Source organism: Hemitrygon akajei, chromosome 18 (genome assembly GCF_048418815.1).
Source record: "Hemitrygon akajei chromosome 18, sHemAka1.3, whole genome shotgun sequence".
NCBI classification, from domain to species: Eukaryota; Metazoa; Chordata; class Chondrichthyes; order Myliobatiformes; family Dasyatidae; genus Hemitrygon; species Hemitrygon akajei.
This window is the reverse complement of record NC_133141.1, coordinates 80,281,651-80,306,716: the sequence shown is the minus strand read 5'-3', so window position 1 is coordinate 80,306,716 and position 25,066 is coordinate 80,281,651. Positions and strand designations below refer to the sequence as shown.

The window sequence follows — 25,066 nt, the reverse complement described above, 5'->3', positions numbered from 1 at the left end:
ACGGTGCAGTTGAGATTCACCAGGATGCTGCCTGGATTAGAGAGGGTGCAGAGGTGATTCACCAGGATGCTGCCTGGATTAGAGAGGATGCAGAGGAGATTCACCAGGATGCTGCCTGGATTATTAGAGGGGGCAGAGGAGATTCACCACGAAGCTGCCTGGAATAGAGAGGGTGCAGCGGAAATTCACCAGGATGCTGCCTGGATTAGAAAGGGTGCAAAGGAGATTCACCAGGATGCTTCCTGGATTAGAGAGGGGGCAGAGGAGATTCACCAGATGCTGCCTGGAATAGAGACGGTGCAGTTGAGATTCACCAGGTTGATACATAAATTAGAGAGGGTGCAGAGGAGTTTCAAAAAGGATGCCGCCCAGATTAGAGCGAGGGTAGAGGACATTCACCATGATACTGCCTTCATTAGAGAGGATGCAGAGGAGATTCACCAGGATAATTCCTGGATTAGAGAAGGTACAAAGAAGGTTCACTAGGATAGTGCCTGGATTAGAGAGAGTGGGGAGGAGATTCATAAGGATTATGCCCGGATTAGAGGGGATGCAGAGAAGATTCACCAGGATGTTGCCTGGATTAGGGAGCGGGCAGATGAGATTCACAAGGATGATACCTGGAGTAGAGAGGGTGCAGAGGAGATTCACCAGGATGCTGGACGGATTAGCGAGGGTACAGTGGAGATTCACTCGGATGCTGCCCGGATTAGTGAGGGTGCAGGGGGCATTCAAATAGGATGATCCCTGATTACAGAAGCTGCAGAGGAGATTCACAAGGGTGCTGCCTGAATTAGGGAGGGTGCAGAGGAGATTCAGCTGGATGCTGTCTGGAATAGAGAGGGTGCTGAGGAAATTCAACAGTATGATGCCTGGATTAGAGAGGGTGCAGATTAGATTCACTGGGATGCCGCTTGGATTAGAAAGGGTGCAGAGGAGCTTCACGAGGTTGCTGCCTGTATTAGTGCGTTCACAGAGGAGGTTGACCAGGATGCTGCCTGGATCAGAGATGGTGCAGAGGAGATTCACCAAGATGCTGCCTGGATTAGGGAGGGTGCAGTTGAGATTCACCCGGATGATACCTAAATTAGAGAGGGTGCAGAGGAGTTTCAAAAAGGATGCCGCCCGGATTAGAGCGAGAGCAGTGGACATTCACCATGATACTGCCTTCATTAGAGAGGGTGCAGAGCAGATTCATAAGGATCCTACCCGGATTAGTGAGGGTGCTGGGGGCATTCAGATAGGTTGATCACTGATTACAGAAGCTTCAGAGGAGATTCACAAGGGTGCTGCCTGAATTAGGGAGGGTGCAGAGGAGATTCAGCTGGATGCTGTCTGGATTAGAGACGGTGCAGTTGAGATTCATCAGGATGATACCTAAATTAGAGAGGGTGCAGAGGAGTTTAGAAAAGGATGCCGCCCGGATTAGAGCGAGAGCAGAGGAGTTTAAAAAAGGATGCCGCCCGGATTAGAGCGAGAGCACAGGACATTTACCATGATACTGCCTTCATTAGAGAGGGTACAGAGGAGATTCACCAGGATGCTGCCTGGATTAGAGAGGGTGCTGAGAAAATTCAACAGTATGATGCCTGGATTAGAGAGGGTTCAGATTAGATTCACTGGGATACCGCTTGGATTAGAAAGGGTGCAGAGGAGATTCACCAGGTTGCTGCCTGGATCAGAGATGGTGCAGAGGAGATTCACCAGGATGCTGCCTGGATTAGAGAGGGTGCTGAGGAGATTCACCAGTATGCTGCCTGGATTAGAGAGTGTGCAGAGGAGATTCACCAGATGCTGCCTGGAATAGAGACGGTGCAGTTGAGATTCACCAGGATGATACCTAAATTAGAGAGGGTGCAGAGGTGTTTCAAAAAGGATGCCGCCCGGATTAGAGCGAGAGCAGAGGACATTCACCATGATACTGCCTTCATTAGAGAGGGTGCAGAGGAGATTCACAAGGATGTTGCCAGGATTACAGAGGGTTCAGAGGAGATTCTAAAAGGATGGTGCCCAGATTAGAGAGGGTGCAGAGGAGATTCACCAGGATGCTGCCTGGATTAGAGAAGGTGCAGATGTGATTCACCAAGATGCTGCCTGGATTAGAGAGCGCGCAGAGGAGATTCACCAGGATGCTGCCTGGATTAGAGAGGGGGCAGAGGAGATTCACCACGAAGCTGCCTGGAATAGAGAGGGTGCAGAGGAAATTCACCAGGATGCTGCCTGGATTAGAAAGGGTGCAAAGGAGATTCACCTGGATGCTGCCTGGATCAGAGATGGTGCAGAGGAGATTCACCATGATACTGCCTTCATTAGAGATGGTGCAGAGCAGATTCACAAGGATCCTACCCGGATTAGTGAGGGTGCAGGGGGCATTCAGATAGGGTGATCACTGATTACAGAAGCTTCAGAGGAGATGCACAAGGGTGCTGCCTGAATTAGAGAGGGTGCAGAGGAGTTTCAAAGTGGATGCCGCCCGGTTTAGAGCGAGAGCAGAGGACATTCACCATGATACTGCCTTCATTAGAGAGGGTGCAGAGGAGATTCACAAGGATGCTGCCTGGATTAGAGAGGGTGCTGAGGAGTTTCAAAAAGGATGCCGCCCGGATTAGAGAGCGTGCAGAGGAGATTCACCAGATGCTGCCTGGAATAGAGACGGTGCAGTTGAGATTCACCAGGATGCTGCCTGGATTAGAGAGGGTGCAGAGGTGATTCACCAGGATGCTGCCTGGATTAGAGAGGATGCAGAGGTGATTCACCAGGATGATGCCTGTATTAGAGAGCGCGCAGAGGAGATTCACCAGGATGCTGCCTGGATTATTAGAGGGGGCAGAGGAGATTCACCACGAAGCTGCCTGGAATAGAGAGGGTGCAGAGGAAATTCACCAGGATGCTGCCTGGATTAGAAAGGGTGCAAAGGAGATTCACCAGGATGCTTCCTGGATTAGAGAGGGGGCAGAGGAGATTCACCAGATGCTGCCTGGAATAGAGACGGTGCAGTTGAGATTCACCAGGTTGATACATAAATTAGAGAGGGTGCAGAGGAGTTTCAAAAAGGATGCCGCCCAGATTAGAGCGAGGGTAGAGGACATTCACCATGATACTGCCTTCATTAGAGAGGATGCAGAGGAGATTCACCAGGATAATTCCTGGATTAGAGAAGGTACAAAGAAGGTTCACTAGGATAGTGCCTGGATTAGAGAGAGTGGGGAGGAGATTCATAAGGATTATGCCCGGATTAGAGGGGATGCAGAGAAGATTCACCAGGATGTTGCCTGGATTAGGGAGCGGGCAGATGAGATTCACAAGGATGATACCTGGAGTAGAGAGGGTGCAGAGGAGATTCACCAGGATGCTGGACGGATTAGCGAGGGTACAGTGGAGATTCACTCGGATGCTGCCCGGATTAGTGAGGGTGCAGGGGGCATTCAAATAGGATGATCCCTGATTACAGAAGCTGCAGAGGAGATTCACAAGGGTGCTGCCTGAATTAGGGAGGGTGCAGAGGAGATTCAGCTGGATGCTGTCTGGAATAGAGAGGGTGCTGAGGAAATTCAACAGTATGATGCCTGGATTAGAGAGGGTGCAGATTAGATTCACTGGGATGCCGCTTGGATTAGAAAGGGTGCAGAGGAGCTTCACGAGGTTGCTGCCTGTATTAGTGCGTTCACAGAGGAGGTTGACCAGGATGCTGCCTGGATCAGAGATGGTGCAGAGCAGATTCACCAAGATGCTGCCTGGATTAGGGAGGGTGCAGTTGAGATTCACCCGGATGATACCTAAATTAGAGAGGGTGCAGAGGAGTTTCAAAAAGGATGCCGCCCGGATTAGAGCGAGAGCAGTGGACATTCACCATGATACTGCCTTCATTAGAGAGGGTGCAGAGCAGATTCATAAGGATCCTACCCGGATTAGTGAGGGTGCAGTGGGCATTCAGATAGGTTGATCACTGATTACAGAAGCTTCAGAGGAGATTCACAAGGCTGCTGCCTGAATTAGAGAGGGTGCAGAGGAGATTCAGCTGGATGCTGTATGGATTAGAGACGGTGCAGTTGAGATTCATCAGGATGATACCTAAATTAGAGAGGGTGCAGAGGAGTTTAGAAAAGAATGCCGCCCGGATTAGAGCGAGAGCAGAGGAGTTTAAAAAAGGATGCCGCCCGGATTAGAGCGAGAGCACAGGACATTTACCATGATACTGCCTTCATTAGAGAGGGTACAGAGGAGATTCACCAGGATGCTGCCTGGATTAGAGAGGGTGCTGAGAAAATTCAACAGTATGATGCCTGGATTAGAGAGGGTTCAGATTAGATTCACTGGGATACCGCTTGGATTAGAAAGGGTGCAGAGGAGATTCACCAGGTTGCTGCCTGGATCAGAGATGGTGCAGAGGAGATTCACCAGGATGCTGCCTGGATTAGAGAGGGTGCTGAGGAGATTCACCAGTATGCTGCCTGGATTAGAGAGTGTGCAGAGGAGATTCACCAGATGCTGCCTGGAATAGAGACGGTGCAGTTGAGATTCACCAGGATGATACCTAAATTAGAGAGGGTGCAGAGGTGTTTCAAAAAGGATGCCGCCCGGATTAGAGCGAGAGCAGAGGACATTCACCATGATACTGCCTTCATTAGAGAGGGTGCAGAGGAGATTCACAAGGATGTTGCCAGGATTACAGAGGGTTCAGAGGAGATTCTAAAAGGATGGTGCCCAGATTAGAGAGGGTGCAGAGGAGATTCACCAGGATGCTGCCTGGATTAGAGAGGGTGCAGAGGTGATTCACCAGGATGCTGCCTGGATTAGAGAGGGTGCTGAGGAAATTCATCAGGATGCTGCCTGGATTAGAGAGGGGGCAGAGGAGATTCACCACGAAGCTGCCTGGAAGTGAGAGGGTGCAGAGGAAGTTCACCAGGATGCTGCCTGGATTAGAAAGGGTGCAAAGGAGATTCACCAGGACGCTGCCTGGATTAGAGAGGGGGAAGAGGAGATTCACCAGGTTGATACCTAAATTAGAGAAGGTGCAGAGGAGTTTCAAAAAGGATGCCGCCCAGATTAGAGCGAGGGTAGAGGACCTTCACCATGATACTGCCTTCATTAGAGAGGATGCAGAGGAGATTCACAAGGATGCTGCCTGGATTAGAGAGGGTGCAGATTAGATTCACTGGGATGCCGATTGGATTAGAAAGTGTGCAGAGAAGATTCAGCAGGTTGCTGCCTGGATTAGTGCGTTCACAGAGGTGTTTGACCGGGACGCTGCCTGGAGTAGAGAGGGTGCAGAGGAGATTCATCAGGATGCTGCCTGGATTAGAGAGGGTGCTGAGGAGATTCACCAGGATGCTGCCCGGATTAGTGAGGGTGCAGGGGAGATTCAAATAGGGTTATCCCAGATTGGAGAAGGTGCATAGCAGATACACAAGGGTGCTGCCTTAATTAGGGACTATGCAGAGGAGATTCGCCGGTGTGCTGCCTGGATTGGGGAGGGTTCAGAGGAGATTCACAAGGATGCTGCGTGGACTGGAGAGGTTGCAGAGGAGATTCACCAGAATGCTGACTGGAAGTGAGAGGGTGCAGACGAGGTTCGCCAGGACGCTGCCTGGACTGGAGAGGTTGCAGAGGAGATTCACTAGGATACTGACTGGATGAGAGAGTGCGCAGAGGAGATTCACCAGGATGATACCTGGATTAGAGAGGGTGCAGACGATATTCACCGGGACGTTGCCTGGATTAGGGAGGGTGCAGTCGAGATTCACCAGGATGCTGCCTGGATTAGAGAGGGTACAGAGGAGATTCTCCAGGATGCAGCCTGGATCAGAGAGGGTACAGAGGAGGTTGAACAGGATGCTGCCCGGATTAGAGTTTGTGCGGATGAGATTCACCAGGACGCTGCCTGGATTATAGAGCGTGCAGAGGAGATTCACAAGGATGATGCGTGGACTAGAAAGTGTGCAGAGGAGGTTGACCAGGATGCTGCCCGGATTTGAGAGGTTGCAGAGGAGATTCACCAGGATGCTACCTGGATTAGAGAGTGTGCAGAGGAGATTCACCAGGATGCTGCCTGGATTAGAGAGGGTGCAGAGGAGATTCACCAGGATGCTGCCTGGATTAGAGAGGGTGCAGAGGAGATTCACCAAGATGCTGCCTGGATTAGAGAGGGTGCAGAGGAGATTCACCAGGATGCTGCCCGGATTTGAGAGGTTGCAGAGGAGATTCACCAGAATGCTGCCTGGATTAGAGAGTGTGCAGAGGAGATTCACCAAGTTGCTTACTGGATTAGAGAGGGTGCAGAGGAGTTTCACCAGGACACTGCCAGGAATAGAGAGTGTGCTGATGAGATTCACCAGGATGATACCTGGATTACAGAGGGTGCAGAGTATATTCATCGGGACTTTGCCTGGATTAGGGAGGGTGCAGAGGAGATTCACCATGATGCTGCCTGGATTAGCGAGTGTGCAGAGGAGATTCACCAGGGTGCTGCCCGAATTAGGGACGATGCAGATGAGATTCACCAGGATTAGAGAGGATGCAGAGGAGGATGTTTCCTATAGTGGGGGAGTCTAGGACCAGAGGACACAGATAGAGTGGATGTGGAGAGGATGTTTCCTATAGTCGGGGAGTCTAGGACCAGAGGACACAGATAGAGTGGATGTGGAAAGGATGTTTCCTATAGTGGGGGAGTCTGGGACCAGAGGACACAGATAGAGTGGATGTGGAGAGGATGTTTCCTATAGTGGGGTGTCTAGGACCAGAGGGCACAGATAGAGTGGATGTGGAGAGGATGTTTCCTATAGTGGGGGAGTCTAGGACCAGAGGACACAGATAGAGTGGATGTGGAGAGGATGTTTCCTATAGTGGGGGAGTCTAGGACCAGAGGGCACAGATAGAGTGGATGTGGAGAGGATGTTTCCTATAGTGGGGGAGTCTGGGACCAGAGGACACAGATAGAGTGGATGTGGAGAGGATGTTTCCTATAGTGGGGTGTCTAGGACCAGAGGACACAGATAGAGTGGATGTGGAGAGGATGTTTCCTATAGTGGGGGAGTCTAGGACCAGAGGACACAGATAGAGTGGATGTGGAGAGGATGTTTCCTATAGTGGGGGAGACTAGGACCAGAGGACACAGATAGAGTGGATGTGGAGAGGTTGTTTCCTATAGTGGGGGAGTCTAGGACCAGAGGACACAGATAGAGTGGATGTGGAGAGGATGTTTCCTATATTGGGGGAGTCTAGGACCAGAGGACACAGATAGAGTTGATGTGGAGAGTATGTTTCCTATAGTGGGGGAGTCTACGACCAGAGGACACAGATAGAGTGGATGTGGAGAGGATGTTTCCTATAGCGGGGGAGTCTAGGACCAGAGGACACAGATAGAGTGGATGTGGAGAGGATGTTTCCTATAGTGGGGGTGTCTAGGAGCAGAGGACACAGATAGAGTGGTTGTGGAGAGGATGTTTCCTATAGCGGGGGAGTCTAGGACCAGAGGACACAGATAGAGTGGATGTGGAGAGGATGTTTCCTATAGTGGGGGTGTCTAGGACCAGAGGACACAGATAGAGTGGTTGTGGAGAGAATGTTTCCTATAGCGGGGGAGTCTAGGACCAGAGGACACAGATAGAGTGGATGTGGAGAGGATGTTTCCTATAGTGGGGGTGTCTAGGAGCAGAGAACACAGATAGAGTGGTTGTGGAGAGGATGTTTCCTATAGCGGGGGAGTCTAGGACCAGAGGACACAGATAGAGTGGATGTTCTGAGGATGTTACCTATAGTGGGGGGAGTCTAGGACCAGAGGACACAGATAGAGTGGATGTGAAGAGGATGTTTCCTTTAGTGCGAGAGTCTGGGGCCAGAGGACGCAGATAGAGTGGTTGTAGAGAGGATGTTTCCTGTAGTGCGGCAATCTAGGACTAGAGGACGCAGAGAGTATGTAGAGATGATGTTTCTTGTAGTGTGGGAATCTAGGACCAGAGGGTCCGGGTTAAGAACAGAGGAACGTCCTTCTAGATTGGAGATGAAACCCCATTGACTATCTGGTTCTCCACCCCTGCACTTGGATGAAGAACGAACATTTGTCCCAGAAGACCTGACGGTGAACCATTAAAAATATGGGATCCAATCGGGGACAGGGCTAGAATACAAGTCGGAGTTTTGAGAGGAGATTAACTCCTGTTAACTCATTACAGGCCGCACTCCAGTATTCGCTGCATACTATGATAGAGATCAAGGAAGATGTTAAAATCTGGAGACAAAAAAAAAACACAAGATGCTGGTCGAGCAGCATCTGTGGAGCGAGAGACAGTCAACCCTTAATGTTGACAGTAGTCTATGTCATTTTTATCCACACAACATCCTCTGCAGATGTTGGAATTCCAGAGCAAAACACACACACACACACACACACACACACACACACACACACACACACACACACACACACACACACACACACACAATCACACACACACACACACACACACACACACACACACACACACACACACACAATCACACACATTCAATCACACACACACGCACACAGACACACACACAATCACACGCACACAACACGCACACAGACACACACACAAACAATCACACACACACAGACGCACACAGACACACACACAAACAATCACACACACACACACACACAATCACACGCGCACAATCACACACACACACACGCACGCAGACACACACACACATTCACACGCACACAGACACACACACACAATCACACGCACACGCACACACACGCACACAACGCTGGAGGAACGCAGCAGGTCGGGAGGCGTCTGCGGAGAGGAATAAAGTGTTTTGATTTCTCTCCATAGATGCTGACTGACCTGCTGATTTCCTCCAGGAAGGACAGGGACCGCGTGTGTCTGTCTGTCTGTGCGCCTGTGCGTGTCTTTGTGTGCTCATGCCTAGTATTTTCCATCACTTTATAAACTCAATGCATTCTCTGACAGTCGGGTCTCTGTACAGCCGATTGGAAATGTGGGTGCGGGGGAAACCAGGGAGAGATGTAAAGGTTTCACACACGGAAATGTGGTGGACTCGAGTCCACTTGTCAAGAAACGGTGGCATTTATCGCTTGAACGCATGGGGGGGTGGGATCAAAGGAAACACCTAATTGTTAGATTGAGATCTCTAGCAGTGTTTCACATGCAAAGTTTGTTCGGATACCAGTGTCACTGTATTTGTATTTGACTTTCTGAAAAACATTAGACTTTTTAATAATATTCGAGTTTTTGCGGGGGTGGGGGAGAACACGGTGAGTCCATTTCCAGTTTCTTTGCCCCATGATCCAGCCCAGTAGGTGGCGGTAATGGACCTCCTGCTGGTCTGCCAGTCGCCGTTAAACTTCCCGAGAAGCAGACGACGACCTGGAGGACTAATTCGGTCCATTGTCCGCCCTCCAGTGGAAGAGGGAGGGGCGGAGGAGGCGGACCCGGTCAGTTGGACCTCAATACTCGCATCGGCCGGCTCGGTACTAACTTGGTCTTGAAGTCTTCCGCCGCCAGTTTGGAGTTGTCCACCTGGAGCATGATTCCGGAGTTGGTGAGGATCAATTCGTTGATCTGTGGGAGACAGGCGGTGAACATGGACTGGGTGGAGCAAGGGTGCGTGGGGAAATACAGGCGCACTGTCCCGCTCGCTTTCGGTGTCCAAGGTTAAACCCTGACCCTCAATTACTACCTCTCTCCTCCCAGCCCCCACCTACCTCAGGGCTCAGGAGGAGGGGGGGGGGGCACCCGTCGTGCAAATACATCTCCCGGAGGGTTCAATGGCCTCTGTAACTTTGCAAAGGTGCATTTGGAAGGGGCAATAGATTAGCCAGACTGTAATGGCGAAACACACTCGATCGGCTGAATGGCCTCTTTCTACCCCCAATGTCCAATGGCCATCATCCTCCCACCCTGACCATCTCCCCCCCACCCCCACACACACAGACACACCCTGGGGAGGAGGTGTCAGCTGTTTATTCCCGGGCTCTTACCTGGTCGCGGAGGTTGTTGATGGTGGCCCAGTACTCGCTGTAGTCGCGGGTGGCGGGACCGGCCTGTTGGTAAAACTCCCGGATCTGAAGCTCCAGCTCGGCGTTGGACTTCTCCAGGGAGCGCACCTTCTCCAGGTACGCCGCCAGCCGGTCGTTCAGCGACTGCATGGTCTCTTTCTCGTTGGTCACGGCGGAGGAGGAGGAGGAGGACATGCTGAAGCCTCCTGCGCCGCCGAACCCGCCGCTGAACCCGCCGCCGGATGCGGACATCAGGCCGGAGCTCATTCCCAGGCCGGCGCCCAGGGACGAGCCCATGCCGTAGCTGGAGACTCGACTGCTGGCCATGCGGCCCTGGCCGAAGCCGGACATACTGCTTCCCCGCATGCTTGGGGAGGTCCCGGCCAAGCTCGGGGACCCCAGGGTCTGACGCGAGGTGCTGCTGCTGATGGCGGATGTTGGACAACCTGACCCTCGAGATGAGTCAGCTGGAGAGAGAGATCGAGAGCCTGATTGAGGTCCTGTGTGAGAACCTAAGGTGCACCAGATTGAGACGGGTTAAATAAGTTCTGGGTTTCCGCTGGGTCCTAAGGTGCACCGGATTGAAACAGGTTAAATAAGGTCTGGGGATTTGCTGGGTTCTAACATGCACCGGATTGAGGCGGGTTAAATAAGTTCTGGGTTTCCACTGGGTCCTAAGGTGCACCTGAATGAGACAGGTTAAGTAAGGTCTGGGGTTCCGCTGGGTCCTAAGGTACACCTGATTGAGACAGGTTAAGTAAGGTCTGGGGTTCCGCTGGGTCCTAAGATGCACCTGATTGAGACAGGTTAAGTAAGTTCTGGGGTTCCGCTGGGTCCTAAGGTACACCTGATTGAGCAGGTTAAGTAAGGTCTGGGGTTCCGCTGGGTCCTAAGGTGCACCTGATTGAGACAGGTTAAGTAAGGTCTGGGGTTCCGCTGGGTCCAAAGATGCACCAGATTGAGACAGGTTAAATAAGGTCTGGGGTTCCACTGGGTTTTAAGGTCACCAGATTACCAGGTAAGTAAGGTCTGGGGTTCCGCTGGGTCCTAAGGTGCACCAGATTGTGATAGGTTAAGTAAGGTCTGGGTTTCCGCTGGGTCCTAAGGTGCACCTGATTGAGACAGGTTAAGTAAGGTCTGGGGTTCCGCTGGGTCCTAAGGTGCACCTGGCTTGAGACAGGTTAAGTAAGGTCTGGGGTTCCGCTGGGTCCTAAGGTGCACCTGATTGAGACAGGCTAAGTAAGGTCTGGGGTTCCGCTGGGTCCTAAGTTGCACCGGATTGAGACAGGTTAAGTAAGGTCTGGGGTTCCGCTGGGTCCTAAGGTGCACCGCATTGAGCCAGGTTAAATAAGGTCTGGGGTTCCGCTGGGTCCTAAGGTACACCTGATTGAGCAGGTTAAGTAAGGTCTGGGGTTCCGCTGGGTCCTAAGCTGCACCTGATTGAGACAGGTTAAGTAAGGTCTGGGGTTCCGCTGGGTCCTAAGGTGCACCAGATTGTGATAGGTTAAGTAAGGTCTGGGTTTCCGCTGGGTCCTAAGGTGCACCTGATTGAGACAGGTTAAGTAAGGTCTGGGGTTCCGCTGGGTCCTAAGGAGCACCAGATTGTGATAGGTTAAGTAAGGTCTGGGTTTCCGCTGGGTCCTAAGGTGCACCTGATTGAGACAGGTTAAGTAAGGTCTGGGGTTCCGCTGGGTCCTAAGGCGCACCGGGCTTGAGACAGGTTAAGTAAGGTCTGGGGTTCCGCTGGGTCCTAAGGTGCACCTGATTGAGACAGGCTAAGTAAGGTCTGGGGTTCCGCTGGGTCCTAAGTTGCACCGGATTGAGACAGGTTAAGTAAGGTCTGGGGTTCCGCTGGGTCCTAAGGTGCACCGCATTGAGCTAGGTTAAATAAGGTCCGGGGTTCCGCTGGGTCCTAAGGTGCACCGGATTTAGACAGGTTAAGTAAGGTCTGGGGTTCTGCTGGGTCCTAAGGTGCACCTGATTGATACAGGTTAAGTAAGGTCTGGGGTTCTGCTGGGTCCTAAGGTGCACCGGATTGAGACAGGTTAAGTAAGGTCTGGGGTTCCGCTGGGTCCTAAGGTGCACCGGATTGAGACAGGTTAAGTAAGGTCTGGGGTTCCACTGGGTCCTAAGGTCACCAGATTACCAGATAAGTAAGGTCTGGGGTTCCGCTGGGTCCTAAGGTGCACCAGATTGGGACAGGTTGAATAAGGGACTTGAGCATCCTCGAATTTTGGTATCCGCGATGGGTCGTGGAGCCAGTCCCCCGCAGATAAGGAGATTCGACTGTATACTCACTGTAATTCGGTTCTTAATTTTTTCTATATTATCACGTACTGCAACGTTCTGCTGCCGCTGAGTTAAGAAATTTCACAACATATGCCGGTGATAATAAACCTGATTCTGATTTATTTAACCGTGTTTTTAGATAACATCTTTCTTCTCTTTTAATTCGACCTTTGTACCTTATCCCATTGTGAAACACGTTGAACTGCATCATCTGTTGGCGAAGTGCTCTGTAACAAAGTCGCTGTTATAACTTTTTATTTTTCTCTCAGCTCAAGTTGGTAGAAGCTGAGGTAGGGGCACAGCCACTCAGACTCATTTCTCAATTGCAAGGAACTTTCTGGCTATTCTGGAGGTGTTTAGTATTGTGGCTTTCTGAAGATTTACATCGATATCACTGAGTGGCCCTCACCGTTTAATGCCATTGGGACTTTGGGGTGATAGCAGTTGTAGATATTACTACTGGGACAATGTACACCCTGTTCATATTCCATCGTCTTTCAATTTCCTCTTTTAATTCAGTATATTGCTGGTGTTTTTCACTTACTGATTTCTGTACTTTGTGTGTGCCTGGAATGGCGATATCTATTAGATTAGTTATTCTTGCTTGTTTATCCTGAAATATTATATCTGGACGGTTATTATAGATTGTCCTATCTGTATTAAATGATAGGTCACAATATAATTTGTAGAACTCTGACTCTAAAACTGAATGAGTTTTTTTTTTGCAATTTGTCTTTGTCAAAAGCAATATCATTATTGCTGGAGGCATTGGTACTTGTGGTTCGTGCAGATCGGGGCGCTGTGGCAGCGGCGGGGGCTGTGGAGCATTATGTGTTGGTCTCCCTGTGAATTCCCCCCCCCCACCCCCGCCACCAGAGTGCTGTGTGTGTGTGTGGGGAGGGGGGTTACTACTATTAACCGTAGCTCGGGTTGACGGAGCACCCATTCTCAGAAGAACTGTGGGGCGGAGTTGACCATGAACGTTGCGTCCCCGGCTGTCCGCGTAACACGCCAGTACGCGAGCCAGGGCTCATCGATACGGAGAACAAGCTGTTGCCTGTGCGGCGAGCTCCCCCTATCCACGCAGGAACGGCCGAGACCGATACAGCCTTCACACCGCGGCATCGCAGGGGTTGCCCGTCAGCGGAGGATAGCCTTAGGGACTCCAGCTCCGGATTTTTCCCCTCAAGGGTTCACTCCCGAAGCCCTCCCCACGGGTGGGTTCAGCCGCAAGGCAGCGGGAGTTCTGAGATCAGTTTTCCTTCTCCTAACTGAGCTGCCAACCGCGGCTGACGAGCCCCATCTGCCCGGAGCGACTGGTTTTAAGGCGCCAGTAACCCCCCTTTGCCCCCTTCTCCTGTCAGTAGCCACGGCTCCGCCGGGCTTAGTAGCTAAACCACACGTGAAGGCCGGGAGCTGGACTTGGTTGTCAGAGGCTGTTTGAGACGCACGCCATTGGGGGCATTTAATCGGTAATGGGAGCATGCCCGCACTCCCACCCCCGGCTATAACCCCCTTAAAGTAACGAACTGCCCGAGAGATCTCCTCCCGTCTCCCCTCAACGGAATGTGCCGATGACACGTTTTGAAATTAACAACTGACCGGACATCCATTATCGACGGGACGGGAGGGGCGACGCCCCACACCCTGTCCCTCCCCCACAGCCACACCGGGTCTCTGCCTGGGGAAGCCTTCGGCCCTTTCAGCGCTGGTTCGTGTCCGTTCCCATCCCTGACCCCCCGACGCTGTCACATCCCCAAAATATTTTTAAATTAAAGTACACTTTATTCGTCATTTGAAACTTTACGGGAATAACACACACACACACACACACACACACACACACACACACACACAGACACACACACACACACACACACACACACACACACACACACACACACACACACACACACAGATCCACACACACACACACACACACACACACACACACACACACACAGATCCACACACACACAGACACACACAGATCCACACACACAGACACACACACACAGATCCACACACACACACACACACACACACACACACACACACACACACACACACACACACACACACACACACACACACACACAATGCTGGAGGAACTCAGCAGGGCAGGCAGCCTCTATGGAGGGGAATAAACTGACGCCGTTTCGGGCTGAGACTCCTCACCAGGACAAGAATACACCTTCTGCATCTAACATTCACACTGATCGCGTTAAGTAGTATTCTGCTGGCTTTGTGAAGAATCCACTGACAGTGTGAAATCTGTGCGGGGGAGTTTTTAAAAGTGGATGAAAAGGCCGCCGCGCTGGGACAATCCCACCGCTCTCGACCTCGGCCAGTCCGGGTCCAGCGCTCCGAGTCGCCGTCACGAACCGAGCCCTGCGGTGCGTGACCGTGACATCTTCAGTGCCTCGCCATGCCATTCCTCCTTCGTTCACCCCCCCCCCAACCCTCCACCCCCTCTCCACAGCTCGCTGAAGACCCACCTCCCTCACCGCCGGGATCTCACTGTTGAATGTCGTGTTGAATGAATGGGATTATTTAAAGCCCGGAGGCCTGTTGCCATTCAGGTGACCCCCGTGGGGTGGCGCACCACGGCAATCCTTGGGAGGGGGTCTTCCCCACTCAATTCGGCCACTCACTCTCTAGAAGCGGAAGACCCCACAGTGGTCCCCACACCCCACCCCGACGCACCCACCGTTGGAATCCCACTGACCGTCTGAAATCTCTCTTTGAAATCCAACACATCCGACTGACTGACTACCAGGGGCTGAAAATGAAGGCGCCTTTCCCCGCTGTGACTGGCACTTTCACCGGCATTTCCACCGAAAATTAAACTTGCACTTGAACAGTTAAACTTGGAGAAACTTTTTTCTCTCTCTCTCTCTGCTCCAGAATGAATCAGACCTGCTCCGCGGCCGTGGGAGGCGGCGGGGTCGTGTGTTTCGGACTCTGGGTGTGTCCGCCGTAACTCGAGACCCTCCAAAGAGCCCCAGGCTCCACGCCCAGCGCATTCTTTTCTCTGGGCGGTGGCCCGGCTCGGGATGAGGATATAAAGAGGCGAGGAGCAGGTGCCGGCACACCATTGCCTTCGTGCAGGCTGAGGAACAAGATGCAATCCAGCTTCACCAGCAGCACCTCGCGTCAGACCCTGGGATCCCGGAGCTTGACCGGGACCCCCTCACGCATGCGTGGAAGCAGTATGTCCGGCGTCGGCCAGGGCCGCATGTCCAGCAGTCGAGTCTCCAGCTACGGCATGGGCTCGTCCCTGGGCGCCGGCCTGGGAATGAGCTCCGGCCTGATGTCCGCATTCGGCGGCGGGTTCAGCGGCGGGTTCGGCGGCGGGTTCGGCGGCGGGGGAGGCTTCAGTATGTCCTCCTCCTCCTCCTCCTCCTCCGCCTTGACCAACGAGAAAGAGACCATGCAGTCGCTGAACGACCGGCTGGCGGCGTACCTGGAGAAGGTGCGCTCCCTGGAGAAGTCCAACGCCGAGCTGGAGCTTCAGATCCGGGAGTACTACCAACAGGCCGGTCCCGCCAACCGCGACTACAGCGAGTACTGGGCCACCATCAACAACCTCCGCGACCAGGTAAGAGCCCGGGAATAAACAGCTGACACCTCCTCCCCAGGGCGTGTGTGTGTGTGGGGGGGGGGGAAGATGCTCAGGGTGAGAGGATGATGGCCATTGGACATTGGGGGTAGAAAGAGGCCATTCAGCCGATCGAGTGTGTTCCACCATTCCAGTCTGGCTAATCTATTGCCCCTTCCAAATGCACCTTTGCAAAGTTACAGAGGCCATTGAACCCCCCGGGAGATGTCTTTGCACGACGAGTGCCCCCCCCCCCAACAATTATCAATACCGTTCAGAGAGTGTCTGCCTGGTGTCAGTGGTCACATCACCAGGAGTAGTGATCCGCACCGGCTGCTCATAGGACCGTCCACCACCTGCCCCATGGCTTCCCGTGAGCACGGTCAGTGTTGGTGGGGTGGGTAGAGGGGAAGGCGGGTTAAGAACCCTGCCCAAGGGTGACCCACGGGCGAGCGGAGGGAAGAGGCGCCTCGCCGCCCATGAGATCCTCCCGTTCGTGGGTACCCAACCTGACCGCCGCCGCCTCAGCCGTCAGCCTCGTCTCCGTCCTAAGTGGCCGTCCCTTTGTTGTGAGGCTGTGCCCTCTGCAGAGGGGAGAAGGTTAGGTGCGAGGGAAGGCTGGTGGAGAATGGGGGAAGGCCGGGGCAGGGGTTAAAGATTGACTCTGTTTCTCACTCGGCCATCGAGACGCGCCATTTGCGGATTTGACCAACACCAGGGTGTCGGGGGTGGGGCGGGGGGCAGGATGGAGGAGAGAGGGGCTGGTGGAGAGGTCAGAGGGAACGGACGGTGGCGGAGAGAGCGGCTGGTGCAGAGGGCAGAGGGAAGGGCTGTCGTGTGTAGAGGGTGGAGGGAAGGGCAGTGTGGAGAAGAGAGGAGGGCGGAGGGGCAGGTGGAAAGGGCGCGGGTAACGGCAGGGTGGAGGAGTGAGGGGTTGGTGGAGGAAGACGTAGCCCTGAGGTAGGTGGGGGCTGGGAGGAGAGAGGTAGTAATTGAGTGTCAGGGTTTAACCTTGGACACCGAAAGCGAGCGGGACAGTGCGCCTGTGTTTCCCCACGCACCCTTGCTCCACCCAGTCCATGTTCACCGCCTGTCTCCCACAGATCAACGAATTGATCCTCACCAACTCCGGAATCATGCTCCAGGTGGACAACTCCAAACTGGCGGCCGAAGACTTCAAGACCAAGTTAGTACCCAGCCGGCCGATGCGAGTATTGAGGTCCAACTGACCGGGTCCGCCTCCTCCGCCCCTCCCTCTTCCACTGGAGGGAGGACAATGGACCGAATTAGTCCTCCAGGTCGTCGTCTGCTTCTCGGGAATTTTAACGGCGACTGGCAGACCAGCAGGAGGTCCATTACCGCCACCTGCTGGGCTGGAGCATGGGGCAAAGAAACAGGAAATGGACTCACCGTGTTCTCCCCCACCCCCGCAAAAACTCGAATATTATTAAAAAGTCTAATGTTTTTCAGAAAGTCAAATACAAATACAGTGACACTGGTATCCGAACAAACTTTGCATGTGAAACACTGTGTGTGTGTGTGTGTGTGTGTGTGTGTGTGTGTGTGTGTGTGTGTGTGTGTGTGTGTGTGTGTGTGTGTGTGTGTGTGTGTGTGTGTGTGTGTGTGTGTGTGTGTGTGTGTGTGTGTGTGTTTTGCTCTGGAATTCCAACATCTGCAGAGTGTGTTGTGTGGATAAAAATGACATAGACTACTGTCAACATATAGGGTTGACTGTCTCTCCCTCCACAGATGCTGCTCGACCAGCATCTTGTGTTTTTTTTTTGTCTCCAGATTTTAACATTTTCCTTGATCTCTATCATGGTATGCAGCGAATGCTGGAGTGCAGCCTGTAATGAGTTAACAGGAGTTAATCTCCTCTCAAAACTCCGACTTGGTTTCTAGCCCTGTCCCCGATTGGATCCCATATTTTTAATGGTTCACTGTCAGGTCTTCTGGGGCAAATGTTCGTTCTTCACTCAACTGCAGGGGTGGAGAACCAGATAGTCAATGGGGTTTCATCTCCCATCTAGAAGGACATTCCTCTGTTCTTAACCCGTGCCCTCTGGTCCTAGATTCCCACACTACAAGAAACATCATCTCTACATACTCTCTATGTCCTCTTGTCCTTGATTGCCGCACTACAGGAAACATCCTCTCTATATCCACTCTGTGTCCTCTGGCCCCAGACTCTCGCACTATAGGAAACATCCACTCCACATCCACTCTATCTGTGTCCTCTGGACGTAGACTCCCCCACTATAGGAAACATCCTCTCCACATCCACTCTATCTGTGTCCTCTGGTCCTAGACTGCCCACTATAGGAAACATCCTCTCCACATCCACTCTATCTGTGCCCTCTGATCCTAAACTCCCCCACTATAGGAAACGTCCTCTCCACATCCACTCTATCTGTGTCCTCTGGTCCTAGACTGCCCACTATAGGAAACATCCTCTCCAAATCCACTCTATCTGTGCCCTCTGATCCTAGACTCCCCCACTATAGGAAACGTCCTCTCCACGTCCACTCTGTCTGTGTCCTCTGGTCCTAGACTCCCCCACTATAGGAAACATCCTCTCTACATCCACTCTATCTGTGCCCTCTGGTCCTAGACTCTCCCACTATAGGAAACATCCTCTCCACATCCACTCTATCTGTGTCCTCTGGTCCTAGACTGCCCACTATAGGAAACATCCTCTCCACATCCACTCTATCTGTGCCCTCTGGTCCTAGACTCCCCCACTATAGGAAACATCCTTTCCACATTCTTTCACCGTTCGTTGTGTTTTATTGAGATCAGCCCTCATTCTTCTGAATTCCAGTGAGTACAGGTTCAGATATCTTGTACACTTTGGGGGCAGGAAATGCCTTACGACTTCAGCCCTGGCCACCGATGACCAGAATCTCCTGCTCTCTCCCCATCTCGATAGGTTTGAAACTGAGTTGACCATCAGGATGTCCGTTGAGAACGATATCAACGGTCTGCGCATGATGTTGGACAACCTGACCCTCGAGAGGAGTCAGCTGGAGACAGATATCGAGAACCTGAAAGAGGAGCTTATTTACATCAGGAAAAACCATGAAGATGTAAGCTATGGGCGTCACCGCCCGAACATTGTGAGTTGTCTCTGTTCCGTGTCACTGCTGGGAGTCGGAGGCTGACATCGCTGAGTTTTTTTTCCCTTCCTGCAGGAACTCAGGAGCCTGAGGTCTCAGATGTCTGGGAACGTGTCTGTCGATGTCAAAGATGAAGACTCCGCGGACTTGCTCAAGATTCTGGGAGACATTCGGGCGAAACATGAAGCCATGGTCAACCAGCACAAGATAGAGACCGACGAATGGTACAAACAGGAGGTAAGTGGATACTTATTCCGAGATTCCATTCAGAACAGGCCCCGCCGGCCCCGTCGAGACTCACGGCCGAGCGACCCACCTGTTCCCGAGTCCAGGTGAACACAGGCGTCAGAAACAGGCCATTCGGCCCATGGCGTGTCTGCTCTCCCAATTCACCATGGCCGATCCCATTTTCCTCTCCGCAGGCCTGTCTTCGGGATACGGGAGGGAACCGGAGAAGTCAGAGATCTTGGGCAGGACGAGCAGACGCCTTAGAGGCACCGTTGGAATTGAACTCCCCAGTCTGACGTCCCCTGGCCCCCCGCCCCACCTCATATGATGTAATAGCGCCTTCTCCACCGTCACGGTGTCCTTCCATCCCGATCTCTGCATGAAATTTACACCGAACATTGAACTGTTTCAGATTGTGACCAAGCAACAAGAGATGACCGTCAACGCGGGTGCCATCGACGGGGAGAAATCCAAGCTCACTGAGCTGAGGCGCAGCTGTCAGGGGCTGGAAACCGAGCTGAGCACACTGCAGAGTATTGTGAGTGACCCGTCGGGCTGGGCTGACCGTGGGAGGAGGGGGAGGAGAGGGGGCCACCCGGCTACTGATTGATTGATTATTCCCATAGTGTAACGTGTAGTCCCTGAGACCGACTCAGTCGTCGGACGGACCCTGGTGAACAAACCCCTTCCCCCCTCCCCCCCCCTACCAATGGGTAGGCTGATGCCGGTGATGTGTTGGGCAGTTGTGACGACTTGCTGTGGGACCACGGAGCATTTCCTGCACCAGTCCGTTTTGAGTCTGGTGGCACTGGCGAAACCTCCTCCCCGATGGGAGTGGGACAGACAGTCCGTGAGCACGGTGGGTGGGATCCATCATGGTGTTACCGGCCACTTTTTCCAGACCCTTTCTGTATGTGGATGGCGGGTAGGCTGGGGCCGGTGCAGTGTCGGGTAATTTTGACGACCCATGACAGACCCCATTGTGGAGTCTTCCTGTGCGCTTCCCGGTCATTCCCGTACCCAGCGGTGAGGCAGCGTGTTAGGCTGCGATCTGCCGCGCGTCTGTCGAAGGACGGCAGCTGGGGAGAGCGCGGCCCGGTCACTGGAAACCCCAACCCCCCCTCACCGTCCGCTCCTTGCCCGCAGATCGCCTCTCTGGAGAGGAACCTGGACGAGGTTGATATGCGCTTCGGCGGAGAGAGGGACAAGCTGCAGATGACCATCAACGGGCTGGAAGCGGAGCTGGGGGGCATCCGTACCAAACTCATGTCAATGAGCGCGGAGTACCAGCAGCTCCTGAACATAAAGAGCAGGCTGGAGGTGGAAATTGAGACCTATCGCCGGCTGCTGGGCGGCATCGGGTAAGCAACTGGCCAGACGACACTCGAACCTGAATACAACCCAGTCATAGAACGTAGAACAGTACAGGCCCTTCGGCCCACAAAGTCCTGCCAGGATTCTAACCCTCTGTAAGATCAGTCCAAACCTTCCCTCCTACATAGCCTCCATTTTCCTATCATCTCTGTGCTTATCTTCAAGTAAAATCACGTCACTTTTTATTGTCTTTTGACCATAACTGCTGGTACAGTACACAGTAAAAACCAGACAACGATTTTCAGGACCATGGTGCAACATGAAACAATGCAAAAACCAGACTGAACTACGTAAAAACAACACAGAAATAAACTACACTGGACTATAGACCTACCCAGGACTGCATAAAGTGCACAAAACAGTGCAGGCATGACAATAAATAATAAACAAGACACCAGGCACAGTAGAGGGCAGTAAGATGGTGTCAGTCCAGGCTCTGGGTATTGGGGTGTCTTTGAGATTCTTCAGTGCCCTAAATGTATATGCCTCTCCTTCCACCGCTGTAGGGCGCTCCAAACGCCTACCACTCAGTCAAAAAGAAACCCTACCTCTGACAACCCTCCCATACTTTCCTCCCCTTAAAAGTGGACCCCTCATGTTACAACTTCTACCCTGAGTAGTGTCTCGGTTGTTAACAGGAAACTGATATAATACAATCAAATAGATGAAAAGCTGTACGTCACAAAGACTGATTTAAAAATGTACAATATACAAAAGAGGGCGAACCGTGCAAATGTTTAGAAAAGGTAAATTAATACCGAGAACATGAGTTGCTGAGACCTCTGACAACCCCCCCCCCCCCAACTTCACAGGAAGTTGCTACCTCCTCCCACCCCCAGCCGATCCCGCAGTGCAAGGTCACACTCTGACCCTTTTGTTTTTCAGGAGCAAGTCTTCTGGCCAGGCGTCAAGCTCATCAACTGTTACGAAGACGGTGGTCAGGGAGGAAAGACGTGAGTAGTCCGTTTTATCATGGGTGCGCGATGCAGTCGGGCTGAGAAGGTTTGGTAAAGCGCTCAGAATGCTGTTGGAGCTCAGCAGGTCAGGCAGCGTCCGTGGTGAGGAATAAACAGTCGTTGTTTCAGCTTCCCCTCCGTCATCGGATGTCCGAATGGACAATGAACCCTTGTACGCTACCTCGCCATTTTCTCCCCGCTCACACTAATTTAATTTTATTGATATGTTTCATATTGTAATTGTTGGTCTGTGGTATACTGCTTGTTCATCTGCTGCAGAACAAGAGACTTCACGGCAATATCTTCACCGGAGATATTCAACCTGATTCTGAATCTGGGCTGAAGCCCAACATCGGGACTCGCTGGGTCTCTCCAGAATTCCGTCTGCGTTGCTGAAGATGGAGTGTCATCTAAGGCCCAGGAGCTGCCAGTCGGCACTGAACCCAACGTAGGAATGCCTTGTGGACCCCCGCTCCTGAATTTTAAAACCATAGGAACATTGAAAACCCACAGCACAATACAGGCCCTCCAGCCCACAAAGCTGTGCCAAACATGTTCTTACCTCAGGAATTACCGAGGGTTACCCATAGCCCTCTATTTTTCTGAGCTCCAGGTACCTATCCAGGAGTCTCTTGAAAGACCCTATCGTATCCGCCTCCACCACAGTTGCCGGCAGCCCATTCCACGCACTCACCACTCTCTGCATAATAAACTTACCCCTGATATCTCCACTGTACGTACCCCCCAGCACCTTAAAACTGTGCCCTCTCGTGTTAGCCACTTCGCCCTGGGAAAAAGCCTCTGACTATCCACACGATCAATGCCTCTCATCATCCTGTACACCTCTATCAGGTCACCTCTCGTCCTCCGAGTAGAAAAGGCCGAGTTCACTCAACCTGTTCTCATAAGGCATGCTCCCCAATCCAGTCAACGTCCTTGTAAATCTCCTCTGCACCCTTTCTATGGCTTCCACATCCTTCCTGCAGTGAGGCGACCAGAACTGAGCACAGTACTCCAAGTGGGGTCTGACCAGGGTCCTATATAGCTGTGACGTTCCCAAGGGGTTTACTCCGGAAGCCTTCCCCATGAGTGGGTGTAGCCATAAGGCAGCAGGAGGTTTGAGATCAGAGATTTCCTTCCAGTTGCGCAGACAACCACGGGTGCTGTGCCCCGTCGGCCCAGAGCGACTGGTTTTAATGGCGCCAGTGACCCGCTTTTGCCCCTTCTCCTGTCAGTAGAAACTGTTCCACTGGGCTCAGTAGCGGGACTTGGTTATCAGAGGCTATTTGAGACGCACACCGTTGCTAGCAATTAATAGGAAGTGGGAACTTGTCCCCATTACCACCCCCAGCTTTAACAAGCTTAAGTGTGTCCTTGTACACACATCACTGAAAGGTGGGTGTCAAATCAGTGCTGAACATTCTGGACTGGATCTCAGAATACTCCGGACCATGGACACTTTGGACAGGGAATGAGGGGCTGGAACGTTTGTCATCCCTGAGCTCATGAGGTGACCGGTTCCACTTGAGAAGTGTTGGGTGGAACAGATCGTCTTTCATAGGGGATTGGTCGGACCGTACTCCAGATATGGTCAGCAGCTCTGGGTCTGATGTCTAAGAACGGATGTGTTGGCATTGCAGGGGATCGCAAGAATGATCCCCAGAATGAAAGTGTGAATTAATGGAGAGTGTTTGATGCCTCTGAGCCTGAATTAGCTGGAGTTTAGAAGAATTAGGGGAGATCTCATTGACATTACCAAATAATGAAAGGACAAGATAGGGTGCACATGAATAGGATGTTCCTATAGTGGGGGAGTCTAGGACCAGAGGACACAGATAGAGTGGATGTGGAGAGGATGTTTCCTACAGTGGGGGGAGTCTAGGACCAGAGGACACAGATAGAGTGGATGTGGAGAGGATGTTTCCTACAGTGGGGGGAGTCTAGGACCAGAGGACACAGATAGAGTGGATGTGGAGAGGATGTTTCCTATAGTGGGGGAGTCTAGGACCAGAGGACACAGATAGAGTGGATGTGGAGAGGATGTTTCCTATAGTGGGGGAGTCTAGGACCAGAGGACACAGATAGAGTGGATGTGGAGAGGATGTTTCCTATAGTGGTGGAGTCTAGGACCAGAGGACACAGATAGAGTGGATGTGGAGAAGATGTTTCCAATAGTGGGGGAGCCTAGGACCAGAGGACACAGATAGAGTGGATGTGGAGAGGATGTTTCCTATAGTGGGGGAGTCTAGGACCAGAGGACACAGATAGAGTGGATGTGGAGAGGGTGTTCCCTATAGTGGGGGAGTCTCGGACCAGAGGACATAGATAGAGTGGATGTGGAGAGGATGTTTCCTATAGTGGGGGAGTCTAGGACCAGAGGACACAGATAGAGTGGATGTGGAGAGGATGTTTCCTATATTGGGGGAGTCTAGGACCAGAGGACACAGATAGAGTGGATGTGGAGAGGATGTTTCCGATAGTGGGGGAGCCTAGGACCAGAGAACACAGATAGAGTGGATGTGGAGAGGATGTTTCCGATAGTGGGGGAGTCTAGGATCAGAGGACACAGATAGAGTGGATGTGGAGAGGATGTTTCCGATAGTGGGGGAGCCTAGGACCAGACAACTGCAGCGGCTGAGCCATTTGGTACATTTAAGGGCATAAATCATTCAAACAGAATAAGGCGCATTGTTTCGGCTTTAAGCATACCCTTATATCATGACCTCCACAGCCATCTGTGGCAATGAATTCCACAGGTTCACCCTGCAATATTTCGTGAAAGTGGAGGCTGATAGATCCTCCATTGGTCGGGGCTTCAAAGGTTACGGGGAGAAGGCAGGAGAATGGGTTTGGGAGGGATAGTAAATCAGCCATGATGGAATGGCAGAGCAGACTTGATGGGCCGAATGGCCCAGATCTGCTCCTATGTCTTATGGTCTTGTGACTGCTGATTGGTGACTGTATCAGTCGACCGTCCAATGAAATCTCTGACTGACTATTTTCATTTCAGAGCCCGTTGTTTCGACCAAGACCAAGACGATCACCGTCGTGGAGAAGGTGGTGGACGGAAAGGTAGTGTCTTCTCATATGGAGGAGCACAGCTAATCAAGACAGGGCCTTGGGAATCAGCGGGGGGACCTTCGTGCACGATTTAACAAAAGATATCCAGTGATTATTCTGCTTTCTGTGTCTCTGAGAGGTGAATAAAGGCTTTGAGAACCCGCCAACATGAGGTGTCTGTTCTGTACTGCTTTCAAACGACCATTGACCCCGTCTCTCGGCTGAAACCTTGTGAGGTTACATAGTCACTGAACACAGAAACAGTCCCTTCAGCCCATCTAGTTCCTCCCAGAGTATTAATCTGCCCAGTCCCATTGAACTGTACCAGCCCTCCATATCCCTCCCATCCACGCACCCATCCAAACTCCTCTTAACCGTTACAATCGAACCTTCATCCGCCACTTGAGCCGGGCAGCTCCTTCCACACTCTCAC

General features: G+C 52.2%; 1 protein-coding gene across 1 annotated transcript; it reads left to right on the top strand.

Annotated features, from left to right (window-relative positions):
• The first annotated feature begins 15,366 nt into the window (after positions 1-15,366).
• Positions 15,367-24,802, top strand: LOC140741545 (keratin, type I cytoskeletal 19-like). The gene is made up of 8 exons (XM_073071848.1): positions 15,367-15,899; positions 17,003-17,085; positions 18,829-18,985; positions 19,091-19,252; positions 19,656-19,781; positions 20,390-20,604; positions 21,503-21,570; positions 24,584-24,802. Exons 1-8 carry the CDS (start codon positions 15,423-15,425, stop codon positions 24,676-24,678), a joined length of 1,383 nt encoding a protein of 460 aa, XP_072927949.1. The 5' UTR covers positions 15,367-15,422; the 3' UTR covers positions 24,679-24,802.
• The last annotated feature ends 264 nt before the right edge of the window (positions 24,803-25,066 follow it).